The sequence below is a fragment of the Mobula birostris genome, chromosome 19 (genome assembly GCF_030028105.1).
Source record: "Mobula birostris isolate sMobBir1 chromosome 19, sMobBir1.hap1, whole genome shotgun sequence".
In the NCBI taxonomy this organism is placed as follows: domain Eukaryota; kingdom Metazoa; phylum Chordata; class Chondrichthyes; order Myliobatiformes; family Myliobatidae; genus Mobula; species Mobula birostris.
This window is the reverse complement of record NC_092388.1, coordinates 33,350,266-33,373,642: the sequence shown is the minus strand read 5'-3', so window position 1 is coordinate 33,373,642 and position 23,377 is coordinate 33,350,266. Positions and strand designations below refer to the sequence as shown.

The following is a 23,377-nucleotide window of genomic DNA, read 5'->3' as shown; positions in this document are numbered from 1 at the left end:
GCTTACTAGTCCAAAATATAAAAAAGTTACAATGCTCAATTCAACTAATTTAAAACACTGATTCTTGAACAAAGAAACAAGTTTGAAGAGCAGTTTTTCTGTACAGCAGTTCAGAACAAACCCATACCAGACTTGGCATCCAGTCCTAGTCAATAACAGGAACTCCCTCATAAATGCCCTGGTTTCCGGCTAGCAATTTTTGTACACCAGTCTGACAAGGTGAGGTTGTAGAATAAAATTGACATTTGGCAACTGCAACCACCAGAACTGAAGTAATGATATCTTCATAATAAATTACTGTACATGGACCATTTGTGTAAATTTTTAGCTGTGCTTTCCTTTTAAAATGTCCAAAAAGCTGCCAGTGGTTCATTGTTTACTGTTAATTCACAGTTTTGTATGCATTGCACAGACATCATGTCAGTATATTGATGATATTAAATTCCAAATTAAACATTAAATACAGTATGTTACATTCAATGAGCTATATTACCAACATAGCAAATCCAAATAATTTGGTTTAATAAATGCAATATGTTACCCCTGGAAAGACAATATAGCAACCTAAATTCAAATAATTTGGTTTAATAAATGCAATATGTTACCCCTGGAAAGACAATATAGCAACCTAAATGTCATATAAATGTGCAAACAATACATTTTGAAAATGTTTGCCGCAATTTTACATTGTTAATTTTAATATATTTACAACATTACAAGTCAGATTCTGTTTTCACATTTTCTGTTTGTACCTCCCAGAATTTGCAATGAATGCCAAGGCAAAGTGATACTTTAAAAGCTTTTAAATGGATTCTCAATGTCAGGAAGACATCTTAATCCAACATATAACAAAATTGAGACAAGAGGAGAATCTTTGTCCAGGCTTTCTTTCATATTAATTACAGCAAAACCCCAGTAATCTGTTACATTTATAATGTAATAGTGCCAAACTAGACTTTGGATGTATTCTCCCATTCATGTATTGCTACCTTAATAGAAGCAATATTAAAAATAAATATTTATGCAGAGTAGTACAATGGGTTTTTCAGTGAGTTTCGAAAGAACGTTAGAAACAAGTCGCAGTGAGTCAAACTACTTTCTTCATAACTCTAATGATCAGGATTTCCAAACTATTGGAAGGGAAATTATGATAGTGTTGCAGTTCTTTCATTCAGGAGTTTAAAAGCTTCACTCACGAAACTTGTATCTGAACTTAATATGTCTCCAAGCAGTTTAAGGAAGGAACCAAGCCAGATGAATTCAAATACAAACATACTGCATGCTCTGTAAGGATTAATGTCAGAATTCAAATTTAATAACTAATTATTTAAGCTTGTCAAGGGTAAAATAGTTACCAGCCTGTCTAGATCCTTCTAAAGGGGGAAAAGTGCATCCAAAGAGAGCTAGTTGATCATAATTTTAAAATAGGAACAGATCAATAAATAAAAATGTAAAATACCAACCAACAGAAGAATTATTAAAAGCTATTTCACTCCAGAGTTCTGTACTTATCTTTGTTTATAAGTAAGCAGCTTCAGGTTTAACACCGATGGTAAAAACAAATGGTAAAATAAGTGCTGCCTTTCAGTTTGTTGTACATACTCTCAAGCAATTTTAATCCAAAATTAAATACTAAATTTTGGTTATAGTTATAATATTTTTCCAATTTATGATAAAGGGATCACATAGAAGAATGTGAAGGAAAAGAGCCTTTATTATTTGGAAAACACAGCACAGAAGGAGTATTTGACCTGATACAGTGCATAGCAATGTTTATGCTTAACAGGATGCTCCTCCCATCCTACTTCCTTTAACCTTATCCACAGATCCTACTATTCTCTTTTCCCCATGTACTTATATAGCTTCCCCTACAACATGTTTAAGCGACTTCACTATGATACTTCATGCTCTAGCCAGTTCTACATTGAATTCTATTGAATTAATGTTTGATTACACTCTACATCTACATTGCTCATAATTTTTATGACCATCAGAAACGCAAGTATCCACCTTGAATTCCCTGTTTTTTTAGAGAAAAAGCCAGAGCCTGTACATGTTTTTTCTGAAGGTTGCAGCTACCTGACAGTACTGACACCATCATTAAGTTTTTTTGCTGTACATTTTCCACTACCTCTGTGATTTAGTTTGCAACATAATCATCATCATCATCATCATCATCATCATCAAACAACACACATCAAAGTTGCTAGTGAACGCAACATCTCTAGGAAGAGGTACAGTCGACGTTTCGGGCCGAGACCCTTCGTTCACCAGCAACTTTGATGTGTGTTCCTTGAATTTCCAGCATCTGCAGAATTCCTGTTGTTTGCATCATCATCATCAGGTGCCACGCCCAGTTTGAGCTTTGACTGCCATGGCCCACACACTCCTGTTTCGGGTCAAGTGGATCAATTCATCGGTATTCATTTCCAGTTCCCTGGCTGCTGTCTCCATGCAACATAATGGTGAAGATAATTATGGGGATGCCAAATCTATACTTATACTTTATACTTTATTGTCGTCAAACAATTGATACTAGAATGTACAATCATCATAGCAATATTTGATTCTGCGCTTCCCGCTCCCTGGATTACAAATCGATAGTAAGTATTAAAAATTTAAATTATAAATCATAAATAGAAAATAAAACAATGGAAAGTAAGGTAGTGCAAAAAAACCGAGATGCAGGTCCGGATATTTGGAGGGTACGGCCCAGACCTGGGTCAGGATCTGTTCAGCAGTCTTACCACAGTTGGAAAGAAGCTATTCCCAAATCTATCTCTTCAATTGTTCAATCTATCCATTTCTTGGAATGGAGCTCACAACATAGCCACTGTACCTGGTGCCACTTTTGATACATGTGTACAAGGACCTCACATGGTCTGTACACACTAGCTGTGTGGTGAAAAAGGCACAACAGTGCCTCTTTCATCTCTGATGGTTTAAGAAGTTTGGTATTGGCCCCATATCCTAAAAAGTTTCTGCAGGGGTACAATTGAGAGCATCCTGACTGGCTGCATCACTTCCTGGTATGAGAACTATACCTCCCTTAATTGCAGGACTCTGCAGAGAGTGGTGCGGACAGCTCAGCGCATCTGCAGTTGTGAATTTCCCATGATTCAGGACATTTACAAGAACAGGTGTGTAAAAAGGGCTTGTAGGATCATTGGGGACTCAAATCACCCCAACCACAATCTATTCCAGCTGCTACCATCCGAGAAACGGTACCATAGCATAAAAGCCAGGACCAACAGGCTCCGGGACAGCTTCTTCCACCGGGTAATCAGTCTGATTAACTCACGCTGATTTGAGTGTACTCTATATTACATTGACTGTTCTATTTATTATAAATTATTATAAATTACTATGATTGTATATTGTACATTTAGACAGAGACATAACCTAAAGATTTTTACCCCTCATGTATGTGAAAGGATGTAAGAAATAAAGAGTATGTAAGAAATCAATTATGATTCTCTTCATCACAACCCCTTCCTCTTCCTTTTTCATTTCCTTCTATTCAGATAATAAACACTCCAATCAATAAAGGATGAACCAAAAAAAACAAAGGTGATATCAGTTGCAGTTTCAACCAAGACCAAATCCACTCACCTGGCTGTGCTCTCACTCCGGGCATACAGGCAGAGACTGAAGACCACAGCACCAGTGGTAAGGACCAAGAAGCTATGGTCAAGAGAGGAGGAGGAGTGCTTACAGGACTGCTTTGAGTGGTGTACTGGACCATATTCAGGGATTCATCTTCCCATAGTTATCAGCAACTTCATCAAGACCTGTGTGGATGAATGTGTGCCTGCAAGAACATACCGGGCATACCCAAATCAAAAAGCATGAATGCACCAGGAGATTCAAAGTCTGCTGAGGGCTAAATCTGTGGCATTGAAGTTAGAGACTTCAATCAGACGCTTGTCAACTCTGACAGGATTTGTAGGCCGTTACTTCCTACAAAGCGAAACCTAACATCGTGAATAGCTATGACACTTCACTTCCAGATAAGCTAAAAGCCTTTTATGCATGCTTTAAAAATGAGAATAAAACTACACCTGAGTGAATCCCTACAGCATCTGGTGACCCTCTAATCAGTCTTGGAAGTCGACATCAGAACATCTTTCATGAGAGTGAAGCTTGGAAGGCATCAGGCCTGGATAGTATATTGTAGGGCACTGTAAACCTGTGCCAACCAAGTGGTAGAAGTGTTCAAGGACATCTTCAATCTCTCATTGCTGCAGTTGGAGGATTCCACCTGCTTCAAAAGGATGGCACTTATAACAGTGCCCAAGAAGAGCAGATTGAGCTGCCTCAGCAGCAACTGCCCAGTGGCACTCACATCTACTGTGATGAAGTGCATTGAAAGGTTGGTCACAGCCAGAACTCTTCCTGCCTAAGCAGGTACCTGGACCCACTGCAACTTACCTTTTGTCACAATAGGCCTAGAGTGGATACAATCTCACTGGCTCTCTACTTGGCCTTGGATCACCTGGACAATAGCAATACCTACATCAGGCTGCTGTTTATTGATCACAGCTCAGCATTCTACACCATCATCCCCTCAGTACTAGACAGCAAGCTCCAAAACTTGAGCCTCTGTACCTTCCTCTGCAATTGGATCCTTGACTTCTTCTTTGGGAGACCACAGTCAGTACAAATTGGAAATAACATCGCTTCTCACTGATAATCAGTACTGGCGCACCTCAGGACACATGCTTAGCCCACTACTCTACTCCCTCCACACCCACGACTGTGTGGTTAAGCACAGGTCACACATGATCTATAAACTTGCCAGTAACACAACTATTGTTGGCAGAGTTTAGATGGTGACAAGGTGGTGCACAAGAGCGAGATAGATCAGCTGGTTGAGGGTGTTGAAACAACACTTGCACTCTATAGCAGTAAGACCAAGGAACTGATTGCAGATTTCGGGCAGGGGAAGTCAAGGAACACACACCAGTCCTCATCAAGGGATCAGAAGTGGAAACAGTAAGCAGTTTCAAGTTCGTGGGTATCAACACCTCTGAAGACCTATCTTGGGCCCAACATGGTGATGCAATTACATAGAAGGCATGACAGCAGCTATATTACACTGGGAATCTAAGGAGAACTGATATGTCACCAAAGACTCTCTCAAATGTCTAAAGACATACCGTGGAGGGCATTCTAACTGGTTGCATCGCTATCTGGTATGAAGGGGCCACTGCATAGAAATGGAAAAAATCTGTAGAAAGTTGCAAACTCAGCCAGCATCGAGGACATTTTCAAAAGGAGATCCCTCAAAAAGGTGGCATCCATCATCAAGGACCCTTTTCACCCAGAGCAGGCCCTCTTTTCATTGCTACCATCAAGGAAGAGGTGCAGGAACATTAAGACACACATTCAACATTTTAGGAACAGCTTCTTCCCCTCTGCCGTCAACTTTCTGAATGGACAATAAACCCATGTAAACTACCTCAATATTTTTTTTACTTTTTAAGCTCCCTTTTAGCACTACTTATTTTAAAAATATATATTTTCTTATTGTAATTTATAGTTTTTAATGTAGTGCGATCCACTGCTGCCACAAAACAATGTATTTCACAACATATGCCAGAAATACTAAACTTGATTCTGATTTTGAAGCTACTTCTTTTATTTGTTCTTACTTTCAATATGCTTCAGCTACTAAGTTGCATGCAATTGGAACATGTAATTTAAATTTTGATGGTGATTTTGGGCCGATTGAGCAATATGCTGCTGTGCCGTCCCCGAGGGATTTCGGTGAGTTTGGGAGCAGAGTGTGTGGCCTGGAAGCGGGGTGTAATCCCGTGATCGACTCCATTGCTTCTCTCCAGCTGAGGCGTCAAGCAAGGCTGAAGCTGACAAAGATAAGAGCAGAGAGCGGGTGAGTGTTCAGCACCGTCTATCTGCGTTTGACTGGTCTTCTTCCTCTTGCTGGCTGCTGTCAAAGGAAAGCACGGGTGTCTTAGGTTCCACTTTGTAATTATTGATAGACTACTGTGGGCTCGTTTTCGGGATTTTGAGGTTCACGTTGCATGTGATTTTAGATTCTGGTTACTCTCTTTTAGCTGTTTTGAGTGGTTTGATAGGCCGATCAGTGAGGACTCAGGTGATTTGGCGAAGACTGGTTCTGTGGCATACTGCACTGAACTGAACTAAACTGAATACTCCTGGATTCCTGGTTGATGTTTGATATTCTATGTGTTGTTCGCTCGCTTTTTGCCATTTGTGCAATTTGTTCTCCCCCCCCCACCCCGCATACTGGGTGTTTGAAGTTTTCTTTGAACGGGTTCCATAGTGTTTCTTTGTTTCGTGCATGCCTGCGGGATGATGAATTTCAGAGTTGTATTCTATATACATACTTTGATAATAAATGTACTTTGAATCTTTGATTCTGATTCACTGTAATTTATGGGATCGTGTAAAAGGAAGATTTGTATATGGCAAGTCGCCAGTCATGTATGGCTGTAGGCTCAGGGGTGAGAGTGAAAGCATAGATGCAAACTTGAGAGGGAAATGCAAATATAAGTTTTATTACACAGGATTTGGTGATCATTTTACTAGAGCAGACATCAGAACATGACAATAAACAAACACCATGAAATGTTAATACATTAGCAGACAGGATAGAAAGACTGCATACTTGGCAGAAACCAGTAACAACTTGGCAGAGTTTGTAGTCCAGCTGCGCTACCTTCCAGTTTAAGATGGCACTGATGAGCACACAAAGCCTTGCTGGCAGGAAACAAAACTACTAACCACTGTATTAACCATAGAGAAAGATCACTGTAATCAATAGCCTTTCAGAGCTGAACTTTTGAACCAACTACGCGACCTAGCATCCTTGCGGTATAAACTGAAGTCTCAAAGGTGCAGGACAGTTGCAGGGTGGCGCGTACGGGCTGAAGCGAGCAGCGGGGCCTGGGCGCAAGAGCAAAGAACAAGCCAATGTTTGGTCATTGCTGGAGCTGGCTTGGAGCCAATTCAAAGCAGCAGATCCAAGGTGTGGCGGAGTCGAAGGTGGCGGGGCCCGGACTCCAGAGCAAGGAACTAGCCGATACTTGACCAATTTAATCGCCAGCCCATATTGGAAAGGTCAAGTATGGGCCATTAGGACTGTGGTGCCCGGGCCAGAGAGCATATTGAAGTGGCAGCACCGGGTCTGGAAGTGAAGAACAGCCTGAGGTTTGGCCCATTTAAGCTCTGGGCCAGATTGAGAAAGGTCAGGATGTCGGGACTGGAATGAGAGACAGGCCGGTGTTCAGCTCGGTGCTCGGTGAGAGTTACTGTTACTGTTACTGTCTCTGTGCTGTGAACTGAGGCTGTGGCTTGCAACTGATGGGTGCCTGGACCAGCTGCAGTGTTGACCAGCTGCATGGCTGTGAACTCACTTTCATGAACTTTACTACCGCATGTTATCTGCTTATTTTCTATTGTTTGTACAATTTGTTTATTTTTGCACATTAAGTCTTTGACAGTGTTTTTGAATGGGTTCTATTGGGTTTGTTTATCTTTTGGTTACCTATAAGGCCATGAACATAGACAGATAGATACTTTATTGATCCCAAAGGAAATTACAGTGTCACAGTAGCATTACAAGTGCACAGATATACAAATATTAGAAGGAAGAAAAAATAAAAAATAAATTACCGCAGTCTAACAGCAGGAGGTCAGCACTTCCTGACTCATTATAGAGCCTAATGGCCAAGGGTAAGAATGACCTCATATAGCGCTCTTTGGACCAACGCAGTTGTCTTTGTCCTCTTTGGTGCAGTATAGTATATATACATTGATAATAAGTGTACTTTATGTGTACTATAAGTGTAGATATGGTGCCAGTAATTCCGCTTGTGAACACAGTCATCCTGAAGTACCTGCTGTTGCAACTTGAACTCCCATTGCAGTATATGATGAGCTGAATAGAAGCACAGAATTCTGTAACATACCATCAGCATGCTACCATGATTGCTGTGGATGTGCAAAGGGATTGCAAAATGTCACATATCAGCTAAACTGACAAGTCACAAATTGCCTGAACTGTTGCAGGTCTTCAGCTGTTTCAAGAATGACCTTACTTTCATAAGGCCAGTAGTGATAAAGATAATTGCACCATATTCAACTCCATTATCAATCCAACAGTGAACCAACCTATGCTGCATGTAGCAAGACATAGGTAATATTAGAAATGGGCTGATTAATTGCAATTTTTTTGGTGCCATAAAAATGACAGGCATTGACTATTAGCAGCATGAGAGACTAATCCCTGCACTTTTACTTTTCTCACTTTCAAGTGAGACGATTTCCTCACTTGCAGACCACAGTCAGTTTGGATTGGCAACAACACCTCCTCCACGATCCCTAGACGAACAGGTGCACCACAGGGCTGTGTGCCTAGCCCTCCGGTCTATTTGCTTTATACTTATAACTGTGTGACTAAGAACAGCTCCAATACCATATTTAAGTTTGCTGATACTACTGTCGCACGCCAAATGAAAGGTATTAGCATATAGGAGGGAGACTGAAAATGGTGCCTCAGCAACAACCTCTTACTCAATGTCAACAAGACCAAGAAGCTGATTATTGACTTCAGGAAGAGAAAACCAGAGGTCCATGAGCCTGTCCTCAAAAGGGGTTCAGAGGTGGTGAGGGGTCAGCAATGTTAAATTCCTTGCTGTTATCATTTCAGGGGAACTGTCCTGGGCCCAGCGCACAAGTGCAATTATAAAGAAATCATACTTCTTTAGGAGTTTGCAAAGATTCCGCATGACATCTAAAACTTTAACCAACTTTTATATATGTGTGGTGGACAGTATATTGACTGGCTGCATCACAGCTTGGACTGGAAACACCAATACCCTTGGATGGAAAATCCTACAAAATGTAGTGGATTCAGCCCAGTCTATCATGGGTAGCCATCTCCGCCATTGAGCACACCTACACGAAGTGTTGTCGCAGGAAAGCAGTATCCATCCTAAGGAACCCCCTACCACCCAGCTTATGCTCACTTCTCACTGCTGCCATCAGGAAGGTGGTACAGGAGCTTCAGAACTCACACCACTAGGTTCAGGAAGTGTCATCAGGCTCTTGAACCAAAGTCGACAACTTCACTTGTCCCCTCATTGAAATGTTCCCACAACCTAAGCAAGGACTCTTCATCTCATGTTCTTGATATTTATTATGATTTCTTTCTTTCTGTATTTCCAAGTCTGTTGTCTTTTACACACTGGTTGAATGCCAAAGTTGGCATTTAATTGATTCTATTGTGGTTTTCATTCTATTATGAATTTATTGAGTATGCCTTAAAGGAAATGAATCTCAGGGTTGTAAATGGTGACATATATGTAATTTGATAATAAATTTACTTTGGACTTTGAACAACAACATTATAAACATTCTCCTAAGCCTCTATTGACTAGGGACATAAATATTATGGCTTCCAATTATCAAAGTGCAACCTATCACTAGCACCAACCTTCCCACCATCAAGGTCATATCTACAATAAGGTACCGGAAAAAGGCCAGTAACATCATGAATGATACCACCCACCCTGTTCATGGACTATTTGCCTCACTCCCATCGAGGAAGAGGCTATGTAGCATCCATTCCAGGACCACCAAACTCAATAACAGTTACTTTCTCCAAGTAGTAAGGTTAACCAACACCTCCACCCACTAACCCACCCTACAACACCCCACACAACCACTACTTTATCAGATTTGACAGTAACTTGCTGTATCTAGCATCACTTTATGTATATACAATCAATGTAAAAGCTACCTTATGCATTTACATGTGTTGTGCTTTTCTTAATTATTGTGTTCTTTACCTCAACCAGTCACAATTATTGTAGTGATCCATGTCCTATTCCGACCGCTGCTGTAAGGTGTTTTTACATTCTCCTCGTAACCGCTTGGGTTTCTTCCAGTTCCTTGCCACAGTGTAAACATATACAGGTTGGTCAATTAATTGGTCATTATAAATTGTCCCATGATTAGGCCAGGGTTAAATAGAGAGTCGCTGGGCAATGCGGCTCAAAGGGCTGGAAGAGCATACTCCACGCTGTATCTCAATTAAGATTTTAAAACACTTGTGTACTGGAAATGACAATAAAAAATCTTGAACCTTAAAGGCATGATGGAATTGTCTAAGTACATGCAGCTCCAACAACACTCAAGCAAACTGTAGCAGTCCTCACAGACATTAAGTATAAAGTGAGTAGAGCAGGGGGCTAAGCACACAGCTTGTGGGCCACCTGTGCTCATGGACATTGTGGAGGAGATGCTGTTGCCAATTTCAACTGACTGGAGTCTGCAAGTGAGGAAATCGAGGATCCAATTGCACAAGGAAGTATTGAGGCCAAGGACTTGAAGCATATTGATTAATTTCTTTTTAGAAGTTTCTAGAAAAATACAGCGGCAACTGTACCATATTTACTGGAAAATTTACTGAACAATTACATGTATATAGGTGATTATATAAAAATACAAGCAAGCATAAGAAAGTTAAACTACAAGGTAAAAAAATAATTGTACACCCCTATCCGACAATAGGGAGATCAATATGGTGTGTGCTAGTTTACTAGGACATTTCAAGATTAAGAAGGTAGTGTTGGGTCTCTTTAATAACATGAAGACAAGACCTGATGGGATATACCCCCAAGTTATTGAGGGAGGCAGGAGATGAAATGCCGGGGTGTTCCTCAGTATCTTTGCGGCCTCTCTAACCACAGTCAAGGTTTTGGAGAATTGGCGAGTAATCAATGTTGTTCCATTATTCAAGAAGGGAAACACAGATAATCCTGGAAACTATAGACTGATAAGTCTCACATCAATACTAGGGAAGTAACTGAAGAGGATTCTTAGAGGTAGAATTCATAAGCAACTGGAAAATCATAGCCTTCTTAGAGACAGTCAGCATGGCTGTGTTCAGGACATGTCATGCTAACTAACATGTCTTACTAATTTGATGAGTTTTTCAAGGAAGTGAGAAACATGAGTGATGAAGGTAGAGCTGCAGATGTTGTTAAACGCCTTACTAAAACCCATAGAGACAACGTCTCTTATGGGAGGTTTATCCACAAGATTAAGATGTATGGGTTCAATGGTAAGTTAGCCATTTAGATGCAGAATTAGCTTGCCCATAGAAGACAGAAACTAGTATTCAAGAGGATTTATTGCCAAGTTTTTAAGCTCACCAGTGGGAGGTGGTGCTTTAGCACTGCTGGCCCACCACTTCGAGGGAGTCTTGATCATAAGCGGGTCGAAACTCCTGAAGACAGGTGGCAGATCAACTGATGATCCCACTGGTGATAGCACAGGACAGTTAACATCTCAGTCCATGTGTATTTTGTAACTCTTTTGTTCTGGACACCAGTGACTACCAGGAATAGTCTGGTTGGCAACCAGGAATAGTCCGGTGACAGCGTGGAGGGAGAGCGGACAGCCAGGAAAGACTGGCACCTGGGCCGTCAGGATTGGCAGTCCGGGCACCAGCTCAGAAGAGCACCCACCTCTTGAAGTTTCTAGTTTACAGGGAGAAACACACCCTCGGGGTCCTCCGAGAGGGAGGGAGAATGATGGACCCAATCGGACGGATACAATTAATTACAGGGAACGACTACGACCAAGAGCTAGGATAAGAGGCTCTGAGTGTCCAGTGTGTTGGTGTGGGAGAGCGTTTTCCAGCATTAAAGGTTTACGAGTCCACCAAGCAAAGTTGAAGTGCTATTCCATTCCAGTGGATGAAGATGAGATTTCTTCACCAAGCACAGATGATGTGGTCTTTTCAACCACTGATTCACAAGCCACAGCAATTCGCTCTGGAGAGCGTCATCATACTCCAGGTCAGACGAGAGATAAGCCAGGTCAGGTTTCAGACCACAGTACCCAGGTAGATTCTTCGCATGATGGCGGTGGTGAGGAGGTAGAGAAGAAGAGGAAGGTCAAGTGGCCAGAAATGGCAAATGAGAAGGCTTGGCGTGTATTTGATGAGGATATCAGTATGATGTTGGAGAACACTCTCAGGGGAACATCAAAGAGAAAGTTGGAAGTGATGGGCGATATGATTTACGATGTTGGAAAGTACAGGTTTGGTTTGGTTGAGTTGAAGAAAACAAAGCCTACACAGCAACCAAGCAGGCGCCAGAAGGAGATTAGCAGGTTGAGGAGAGAGCTTAGGTTGTTGAGACAGAGGTGGAAGGTAGCAAGTGAGGGTGACAAGCCAGGGCTTGCTGATCTCTGAGAGCATTTTCGAATAAAGTTAGCATCACTCCGTCGTGCAGAGTCACAACGTAAAAAGAGAAAGAAGAGAGAGAAGGCAAGAAAGTCATTCTTTGAGGACCTTCACGAGTTCACAAAGAAACTGTTTGAACAAAGTAAGAGCAGGCAGCTTAACATCTCTCAACAAGAACTTGAGGATCACCTAGCAAACACTTACTCTAGCGAACAGCAGGAGGCTCCTTTGCTTGACATTTCAGGGCTTGTGAAGCGTACCAAGCCAGGAGTGAAGTTCGATCTGTCAGAACCCAAACTGGCAGAAGTCGAACGGTTCATCAGAGAGGCAAGGTCAGGTTCAGTGCCAGGACCTAATGGAGTGCCGTATAAGGTATTCAAGAAGTGTGAACAGCTGAGGAAATACTTGTGGAGATTGTTAAAGGTGGTGTGGAGACAAGGTGTTGTTCCTTTGTCATGGATTAAGGCTGAAGGGGTATACATCCCAAAGGAAGAGAATTCTTCTACATTGAATCAGTTCCGACCAATTTCACTCCTGAATGTAGAGGGGAAGATTATGTTTGGCATTCTGGCAGAAAGAATATCTTCATTTGTGATTGAGAATGGATTAGTAAATAGATCTGTGTAGAAGGCAGGAATACCAGACTTCCCAGGATGCCTTGAACATTCTAGTATGATATGGCATACCATCCAGGAGTCAAAAAGGTTGAGAAGAAATCTGGCTGTAGTTTGGCTTGACCTGGCAAATGCATATGGTTCTGTTCCCCATGTCCTGATTGAGTTTGCGATGGAATTCCTATGGATTCCTGCTAAGGTGAGGAACTTTGTTATGCAGTACTACAATGATTTCCGGATGAGGTTTTCCACTCAGCAGTTTACAACTAGGTGGCAGAGCTTGAATGTTGGAATCCCAATGGGATGTGCAATTTCACCCATCCTTTTTGTGTTAGCCATGGAGGTTATTGTGAGGGCTGCAGAATCAGTGGGACCAGGTGTCGCACTTTATGGCGGAGAGGAGTTACCACCAATACGAGTGTTCATGGATGATCTTACCCTTTTGGGTCCCAGCACGGAGGCAGTGGAAAATGTACTATCTAGACTCGAGGAGCTAATGGATTGGGGAAGAATGAAGTTCAAGACCAAGAAGTCAAGGAGCCTTGTTCTTAGGAGAGGAAAGCTGGTTGACTTTCATTTCACCCTTTGTGGAGAGGAGATTCCATCCATTCAGGACCAACCAGTTAAGAGCCTCGGGCGATGGTACACAGAGTAGCTGAGAGACACCAAGAGGGTTCAAGAGACAGGATAACAGATCAGCGGAGGTCTGATGTCTGTTGACAAGTGTGGCTTGCCTGGCAAGTTGAAGTTGTGGTGCTTGCAGTACAGACTGATGCCACAGATAATGTGGCCATTAACTGTCTATGAAGTGGCAATGTCCCATGTTGAGGCAGTGGAACGGAAGATCAACAAGTATGTGAAGAAGTGGCTTGGAGTACCGAGCAGCCTCACCAATGTTGCAATCCACAGTAGCCAGACAAAGCTCACCATCCCAGTGCAATCCATTGTTGAGGAGGTCAAGGTAGCCAAGGTAAGATCATTCTTGATGCTTCAAGACTCAAAAGATCCTGTCATCAAGAACACCCAGCCGGATGTGAGATCAGGCAGGAAGTGGTCAGCCCGTGTAGCAGTTGATGAGGCAGAGTCTAGATTGAAGCACAAGGAGACGGTTGAGGCTATCCAGCTAGGCCGCCAGGGACTTGGATAGACAACCCACAAGTGGAGGTCATCTTCTACAGGTAACGAGCGCCGTGAGCTTGTAACACAAGAAATACGAGAGGTAGAAGAGGAGAAGAGGTTAGCTAAAACAGCTGGCCTGGCCAAACAAGGGGCTTAGACACGGTGGGAAAGTGTTGAACAACGGCACCTATCTTGGAATGTTCTGTGGCAGATGGAACCGCTCCGCATTTCTTTTCTATGCAGAGCAGCGTACGATCTGCTCCCAATACCTGCCAACCTCAGCACCTGGTATGAAGGTAAGACAGACAGGTGTACTGCTTGTGGCGAGAAGGGAACACTTCAACATACCTTGAGTGCATGCAGAGTCAATCTTTCCAGCGGCATGTACACTTGGAGACATAACAACGTTCTCAAAGTTGTAACAGAAGCGGTTGAGCAGAGAGTACTGCAGCACAACTTAACTCATGCCCCATGCTGCATAGAAAATCGCATATCATTTGTGAAAGAAGGCTCCAAGTCAAGGGTGTACAGCATAAGCTCACGATCAAGCATACTTTCTTCAGCCAATGATTGGTGTGTCAAGGCTGACCTGGACGGGAAAGGCAGTTTCCCGGAGCAAATAGCTTTCACAACATTGCGTCCAGATATAATCGTATGGTCTGACACCAGTAGAGAAGTGGTTATTGGTGAACTCACAGTCCCCTGGGAAGACAACACCGATGAAGCCCATGAGCGCAAGTTAACCAAGTATGCAGAATTAAGATCAGTGTGCAGAGACAGAGGGTGGAAGGTCTCATGCTATCCATTTGAAGTAGGCTGCCGTGGGTTTATTGCGTTCACTCTCCAGAAGTGGCTGCGTGACCTTGGCTTCACTAGAAGAGAGATCAAGTCAACCAGCAGGGCTGTAGCTGAGGCAGCAGAGAAAGGATCAGCATGGGTGTGGACCAAGTATGTCCAGAGGGGCAGATAGTCAGACAGTGTATACGTATCCGGCAAACCCTTCAGTACTTGCATAGACACCTGAAGAGTAGACTATCTGTTGGATGGAAGTGACCAACAACTCTGATAGAGGCAGATGCCAAGTTTTTAAGCTCACCAGTGGGAGCTGGTGCTTTAGCACTGCTGGCCCACCACCTCGAGGGAGTCTTGATCATAAGCGGGCTGAAACTCCTGAAGACAGGTGGCAGATCAACTGATGATCCCACTGGTGATAGCACAGGACAGTTAACATCTCAGTCCATGTGTATTTTGTAACTTGGCTGGAGGTCTGTGATGAGTGGTGTTCTGTACCAGGACATCTACTGTTTCTAATATATTTAAAAGATGTGGATAAAAACATTGATGATGGGTTAGAAAGTATGCAGATGGTACCAAGATGAATGATGCTGTAGAAAGTGTAGAAGGCAGCAAAGGGTACAGTGTCTAATGGATCAGTTGCAGATATGGGCAGGATATGGTAGATAGAATTTTATCTGGCCAAATGTGAAGTGCTACACCTTGGAAGATCCAATGTCAAAAGACAGTACACTGTTAATAGCACAATCCTTAACTGTGTTGATGTTCAGAGGGATCTTGGGGCCCGAGTTCAACAAGTTCCAAAACTTGGGCCTCCGGAACTCCCTCAGCAACTGGCCACATACTGTAGACACTTGCTGATCAACTGACTGATGTGTTCACTGAGATCTTCAACCTCATGCTTCAGCAGTGTGTGGTACCCACCTACTTCAAGCAGGCTTCAATTATACCGGTGCCTGTGAAGAGCGTGGTGACCTGCTTCAACGACGACATCCACAGTGATTAAGCACTTTGATCGGTTGGAGAAGAAAAAGATTAACTTCTGCCTGAGAAGCGACTTAGATCTGTCCCAATTTATCTACAGGAGCTACAAGTCCACAGCAGATACCATCTCAATGACTCTTCACTCAACCCTGGACATCTAGACAGCAAAGATGCAGACATCAAGATGCTCTTTATTGACTACAGCTCAGCACTCAATACCATCATCCCCTCAAAACAAATCAATAAGTTCCAAGACCTCAGCCTCAATATCTCCATGGGCAATTAGATCCTCAATTTCCTCACTTGTGGATCACAGTCAGATCGGATTAGTAACAACACCTCCTCCACGATCTCCATCAGCACATGTGCAACACAAGTGTGCTTAGCCCTCTGCTCCACTTACTTTACACTTATGACTGTGTGGCTATGCACACTCCAATGCCATATTCAAGATTTTTTGATGACTCCACTATTGTAGGCCGGATCAAAGATGATGATGAATCAGTATACAGGAGTGAGAATGAAAATCTGGCTGAGTGGTGTCATAACAATTTCTCACTCAATGTCAGCAAGACTAAGGGACTGATTATAGATTTCATAAGAAGGAAACCCGAGGTCCATGAGTTAGTCCTCCTTGGAAAATCAAAGGTGGAGAGGGTTAGCAACCTTACGTTTCTAGGTGTTATTATTTCAGAGGACCCTGTCCTGACCAGCAAGCAAGTGCAATTATGAAGGAAACACAGCAGCAGCTCTTCATCCTTAAGAGTTTGCAGAAATTCGACATGACATTTAAAACGTTGACAAACTTTTATAGATATGTAGTTAAGAGTACAGGTTTCCCCCGCTATCCGAAGGTAGAGTGTTCCTATGAAACGGTTCGTAAGCCGGAATGTCGTAAAGTGAATAAGCAATTACCATTTATTAATATGGGAAAAATTTTTGAGCGTTCCCATACCCAAAAAAAGCCTATAAAATCATGCCAAATAACATATAAAACCTAAAATAACAGTAACGTATAGTAAAAGCAGAAATGATATGATAAATACACAGCCTATATAAAGTAGAAATACTTTTCTGCAGCGCTGTCTAACACAGTGAAAATCTCACGGCAGCACTCTTAGCGGAAGCGCTCTCGGCAGAAACACTCTCTCCAGTAAGCTTTAAGCTATGAAGCTGTCAAATCATACGAAATAACACGTAAAAATACACAGCCTATATAAAGTAGAAATAATGTATGTACAGTGTAGTTTCACTGATCGGAATCCGGACAACTCCAATAAATTGCAGTTTCATCACAGTTAAACACTTGCTTATACGAATAACCACGTTCCGTAATTATTTTCTTCAGTTCTGCTGGGAACTTTTCGGCAGCTTCAGTATCAGCCGAAGCACTCCCTCCAGTAAACGTTAAACTATGAAGCCGCCCTCGCCTCAGAAACCGATCAAACCACCCATGACTACCTTTAAATTCCATTCTCGCAACACTTTCATCACCATGGTCCAGTGCTTTCTGTTTCAGCTTATTAAAAAGACAGACTGATTTCTCCTTAAGTATAAGAAAACTTAACAGAACACCACACTTTGTACACCCATCAATCCACTCAAGCAATAGACTTTCCATTTTATCCATTATTGGATGCCAACTAAGAGAGACCACTTTGCTACGAGCAGAACCAACAGTAACATCGGCAGCTTTCAAAATTCTTTCGCTCTACGTATAAGTAGTGCGAATGGTGGACGCAGGCAAGTTCAACGTGGGGACAATATCCTTACTTCATTCACCATGATCGAAACGCTTAATTATGTCTAGTTTTACACTAAATGTAACACCCTTACGAGCTCTTTTAGGCTTTTCCGATACCTTAGAAGTCATCTTGCTAACGGATGCTCAAAATAAATCAAGATAAAGCACGCGTTTAAGCTATGGCGGCTAGAATGCAGTTCCGGCGGAGGAGCTTGGCTGTTCGGCCGCGCGCTGCCTTTTTTCGTAACAGTGAAAACACCTTCCGTTAGTGAAAACAGGTAACTAATGTAGGTCTTTCGTAACAGCGAGGTGTCATAAAGCGAGCGTTCGGAAAACGGGGGCCACCTGTATATTGACTGGCTGCATCAGAGCCTAGTATGAGAACATCAATGTGCTGGAGTGGAAAATTCTACAAAAAGTAGTGGATATGGCACTGTCGATCACGGGTAAAATCCTCCCAACCATTGGTCACATCTACATGAAATGCTGTCATGAGAAAATAACATCCGTCATCAGACTCCCACCGTCCTGGACATGCTCTCTTCTCGCTGCTGCCATCATAATTTTTGAAAACTATTTTCATTCTATTACCAACTTCAAGTAATTGCATTTGAATTTGTGTGACAGTTCGCGATCAATCCACAATTTAACCAGCAAGTACAAAATCATTTAAGATCGTCAGCTGCAGTTATTGCTCAGATCCCTATGTTAGATTATAAGATAAAAACTGTTTCTACTGCTAATTTAAAAAGTAATTTTGCACCTACTTTGTAGATGGTAGGAGCAATTCACTTTATAGTTTCTTTGTCTCAGTGATGGACATTAATAGCAAAGATGTAACTCCTGCAGCAAAATCTTACATTTTTTATTTATTTAATAGTCATAGTCATACTTTATTGATCCCGGGGGGAACTGGTTTTCGTTACAGTTGCACCATAAAAAATAAATAGCAATAAAACCATAAATAGTTAAATAGTAATATGTAAATTATGCCAGGAAATAAGTCCAGGACCCGCCTATTGGCTCAGGGTGTCTGACCCTCCAAGGGAGGAGTTGTAAAGTTTGATGGCCACAGGCAGGAATGACTTCCTATGACGCTCTGTGCTGCATCTCGGAGGAATGAGTCTCTGGCTGAATGTACTCCTGTGCCCACCCAGTACATTATGTAGTGGATGGGAGACATTGACCAAGATGGTATGCAACTTGGACAGCATCCTCTTTTCAGACACCACCGTCAGAGAGTCCAGTTCCATTCCCACAACATCACTGGCCTTACAAATTAGTTTGTTGACTCTGTTCGTGTCTGCCACCCTCAGCCTGCTGCCCCCGCACACAACAACAAACATTATAGCACTGGCCACCACAGACTCATAAAACATCCTCAGCATTGTCCTGCAGATGTTAAAGGACCTCAGTCTCCTCAGGAAATAGAGACGGCTCTGACCCTTCTTGTAGACAGCCTCAGTGTTCTTTGACCAGTCCAGTTTATTGTCAATTCGTATCCCCAGGTATTTGTAATCCTCCACCATGTCCACATTGACCCCCTGGATGGAAACAGGGGTCACTGGTAGCTTAGCTCTCCTCAGGTCTACCACCAGCTCCTTAGTCTTTTTCACATTAAGCTGCAGATAATTCTGCTCACACCATGTGACAAAGTTTCCTACTGTAGCCCTGTACTCAGCCTCATCTCCCTTGCTGATGCATCCAACTATGGCAGAGTCATCAGAAAACTTCTGAAGATGACAAGATTCTGTGCAGTAGTTGAAGTCCGAGGTGTAAATGGTGAAGAGAAAGGGAGACAAGACAGTCCCCTGTGGAGCCCCAGTGCTGCTGATCACTCTGTCGGACACACAGTGTTGCAAGCACATGTACTGTGGTCTGCCAGTCAGGTAATCAAGAATCCATGATACCAGGGAAGCATCCACCTGCATCGCTGTCAGCTTCTCCCCCAGCAGAGCAGGGCGGATGTTGTTGAACGCACTGGAGAAGTCAAAAAACATGACCCTCACAGTGCTCGCTGGCTTGTCCAGGTGGGCGTAGACACAGTTCAGCAGGTAGCCAATGGCATCCTCAATTCCTAGTCGGAGCTGGTGGTGAACTGGAGGGGATCAAAGTGTGGCCTGACCATAGGCCGGAGCAGCTCCAGAACAAGTCTCTCCAGGGTCTTCATGATGTGGGAGGTCAATGCCACCAGTTTGTAGTCATTGAGGCCACTGGGGCGCGGCATCTTCGGCACAGGGACGAGGCAGGACATCTTTGAACACTGATAATATATATCAGTATAAAGTTATAGATATATTGAATTGAAAATAATCCTCAGGGATTGAGTAGAAATCTGTACAATTACAGAACTGAATTGAATTAACTTCATTTCTTACATCCTTCACACACAAGGAGTAAAAAGCTTTACGTTACATCTCCGTCAAAATGTGCAATCATAGTAATTTATAATAAATCGAATGGTCAATGTAACATAGAAATACACTTAAATCAACGTGAGTTAATCAGTCTGATGGTCTGGTGGAAGAAGCTGTTTTGGAATCTGTTGGTCCTGACTTCCATGCTGTGGAACAGTTTCCTGGATGGTAGCAGGTGGAATAGAATGTGGTTGGGGTGACTCAGGTCCCCAGTGATCTTTCGGGCCCTTTTTTTCCCCACACCTGTCTTTGTAAATGTCCTGAATGATGGGAAGTTCACAACTACAGATGCGCTGGACTGTCCACACCACTCTCTACAGAATCCTGCGATTAAGGGAGGTACAGTTCCCATACCAGGCAGTGATGCAGCCAGTCAGGATGCTCCCAATTGTGCCCTTGTAGAAAGTTCTCAGGGCTTGGGGGCCCATAGCAAACGTCCTCAACCGTCAGGTGAAAGAGGCGCTGTTGTGCCTTTTTCACCACACAGCTGATGTGTACAGACCACGTGAGGTCCTGGGGCTGTTTACCCTCACAACCCCAGATCCATTGATGTCAATAGGGGTTAGCCTGTCTCCATTCCCCCTGTAATCCACAGCCAATTCCTTTGTTATTGTGACACTGAGGGAGAGATTGTTTTCTTGACACCGCTGTGTCAGAGAGATGACTTCTTCCCTGTAGGCCACCTCGCTATTGTTTGAGATTAGGCCAATCAATGTAGTGTCATTGGCAAATGTAATTAGCAGATTAGAGCAGTGGGTGGCGACACAGTCATAGGAGGGGACTTAGTACACAGCCCTGAGGGGCTCCTGTGTTGAGAGTCAAAGGGGTGGAGGTGAGGGAGCCCACGCTTACCACCTGCCACTGATCTGTCAGGAAGTCCAGGATCTAGATGCACAAGGCAGAGTCAAGGCCGAGGTCTCTGAGCTTTCTTTTGAGCCTGGATGGAATGACGTATTGAATGCTGCACTGTAGTTCAAGAACAGCATTTTCACATAAGCATCCCTCTTCTCCAGATGTGTAAGGACGGTATGTAGAGCAGTGGCTATTGCGTCATCTGTCAATCGGTTGTGGCGGTAGGTGAATTGTAGGGGGTCCAGTTTGTAGGCGATGTGTAGCAGAGAAATGTGCCCTTTAGCCCAATCTCTACACCAATAATCATGCACCAACGCTCTGATAATCCCAATTTTATTTCCCCATATTTCCATTAATTTGTCCCAAATTCTCCAACATGAGGAATTCTGCAGATGCTGGAAATTCAAGCAACACACATCAAAGTTGCTGGTGAACGCAGCAGGCCAAGCAGCATCTCTAGGAAGAGGTACAATCGACGTCTCAGGCCGAGACCCTAACTGATGAAGGGTCTCGGCCTGAAACGTCGACTGTACCTCTTTCTCCAAATTCTCCATCCACCTTTACTAAAGACAATTTGTTGTGGCAATTAACCTCTTAACCAGTACCTCTATGGAATGTGGGAGGAAATCCATGCAGACACCAGGAGAACATGTAAACATCACTGACAGCACTGGAGATCAGGATTGAACAGATATCCCTGAAGTTGTGAGGCAGCTGCATTACTGGCCACCAACATTACCTGGTATTTTTCATTCACCATGATGAGCTATTGTTCTCTGCATAATGCAAGTCAAGGAAGTATGATAATTATTGAAAATTTAATGAGTAGTTAGAAATATCACAATCAAACAACTTTCTATGTTGCATTTGTGCTTTCAATGATAGTTGGAAGTGTGAATGAAAACTACTAGACAAAATGAATGTGTCCAATGTAAGAATATTATTAGAAAAATGTATTAGTCTACAAATGCAAATAACATACCACATTGCAATTCATATTGCCCTTTGAACACATTAATTGAGCCAAATATAAATGTAGAACTCCAAAAACTAACAAGAGATCAAATTTTAACAATATCACCACATTAATGTAAATTTGTAGCTCATGTAGATGCTAACTGGATTAAGAAAAGACAATGCTGTGGTCTACTTATCACACAGCCCAATTTACATACTTAATTCCTGACTCATATTGTTTTAAAGTTAGTTAAACACATGAGACACGATGTTCATAATAATATACTCACATATCAGATCAGGTCGACTTGTTGTGTAACATAAAATATCAACACTGAGCCATCACCACACATCATCCCAAAGAAGTGGGGTGGAGAGAAATAAACTTGTCCAATTCAGATTTTTATGCATACAGATTACAAACGGCTTTTTGACCGTTTTCACAACAGAAATAAAACGACTGTCCCGTAAGTAGATGGCCTAAAACTTTAAGTTTTATTCACAAAGTTTACTTGTCTAATTGGACAGAGGGGCAATGAGTGGCGAGTAGAATCACCTCAAATGTCCTGATTATTTTTTAAATCAAATTAATTATCAGTGCTGAGAAAACATGATACTTCAAATAGGTTCCGATCAGAGACCAAATGAAAACAAAATTCACAGTAGGGACTTTTTAAAATTGATCTTAATAAGATTTTTATGCAAATACTGCATTGGCGCCAATGCAGTTTATTCTAGGTAGGATGCAGGCATGTGCTGATTCGGTACCTGCCCAGTGATGCCGGTGATGATCGCCACTTTCGTCCCTCCATTGGCACTTCCAGGTGATGCTACCGCATCGTCACCACTCCCTGCTGCTGCACACTTCAGACCATCCATCGCTGCCAACGTGTACCCAACACTACCTGCCACTGACTGCAGATTCCTGTCTCTTCTTCCTCTCTCTCTCCCCCTCGCTCTCTGAAATAATACGAGTTGCACTTCCGCGTAGTGAAGGAAGCGGCCCGGTGGCAACGGGCTGAACTCAGCCGCGCCCCTAGCAACCGACCGCCTGCGCAGCCAGTCCTGGTCCTCCAGCTGCAGCGACATCAAGAGGAACCGAGGTGTTTCTACTGCGCCCCTTGCACTCGAATGTCAATCAAAACAGAACTGCCGGAAAACTGAAATGAAGACAGAAAATCCTGTAAGTATTTCGCAGATCAGGTAGCATTTGTGGAAAGAGAAACAGAGTTGACATTTCAGGAGTAAGTAGAAATTTCAGATCTTGTCCAATAGATTAATCTTCAAAGAACGCAAACACGAGGAAATCTGCAGATGCTGGAATTTCAAGCAACACACATAAAAGTTGCTGGCGAACTTGGTGACAATCAACTGTCCAGCTTTTGGCTCCATCCCTCCCCCTCCTATCTTCTCCTATCATTTTGGATCTCCCCCTCCCCCGTCCCACTTCCAAATCTCTTGCTAGCTCTTCTTTCAGTTAGTCCTGACGAAGGGTCTCAGCCCGAAATGTCGACTGTACCTCTTCCTATAGATGCTGCCTGGCCTGCTGCGTTCACCAGCAACTTTTATGTGTGTTGCATCTTCAAAGAAGGCATTTTTGTTCCTTGAAAAATGAAAAATTTGGAAATTTTACAGGGCCTCCATATATTTTGGA

General features: G+C 42.8%; 1 protein-coding gene across 1 annotated transcript in view; it reads right to left on the bottom strand.

Moving 5' to 3' along the window:
- gmds (GDP-mannose 4,6-dehydratase) overlaps positions 1 to 22,719 on the bottom strand; it is a 657,689-nt gene extending 634,970 nt beyond the window's left edge. The window contains exon 1 of the mRNA XM_072283399.1: positions 22,492 to 22,719. Coding sequence (XP_072139500.1) covers positions 22,492 to 22,602 — 111 coding nt within the window. The 5' untranslated portion in view covers positions 22,603 to 22,719. The remainder of the gene's footprint in view (positions 1 to 22,491) is intronic.
- Between the last annotated feature and the right edge of the window lie 658 nt (positions 22,720 to 23,377).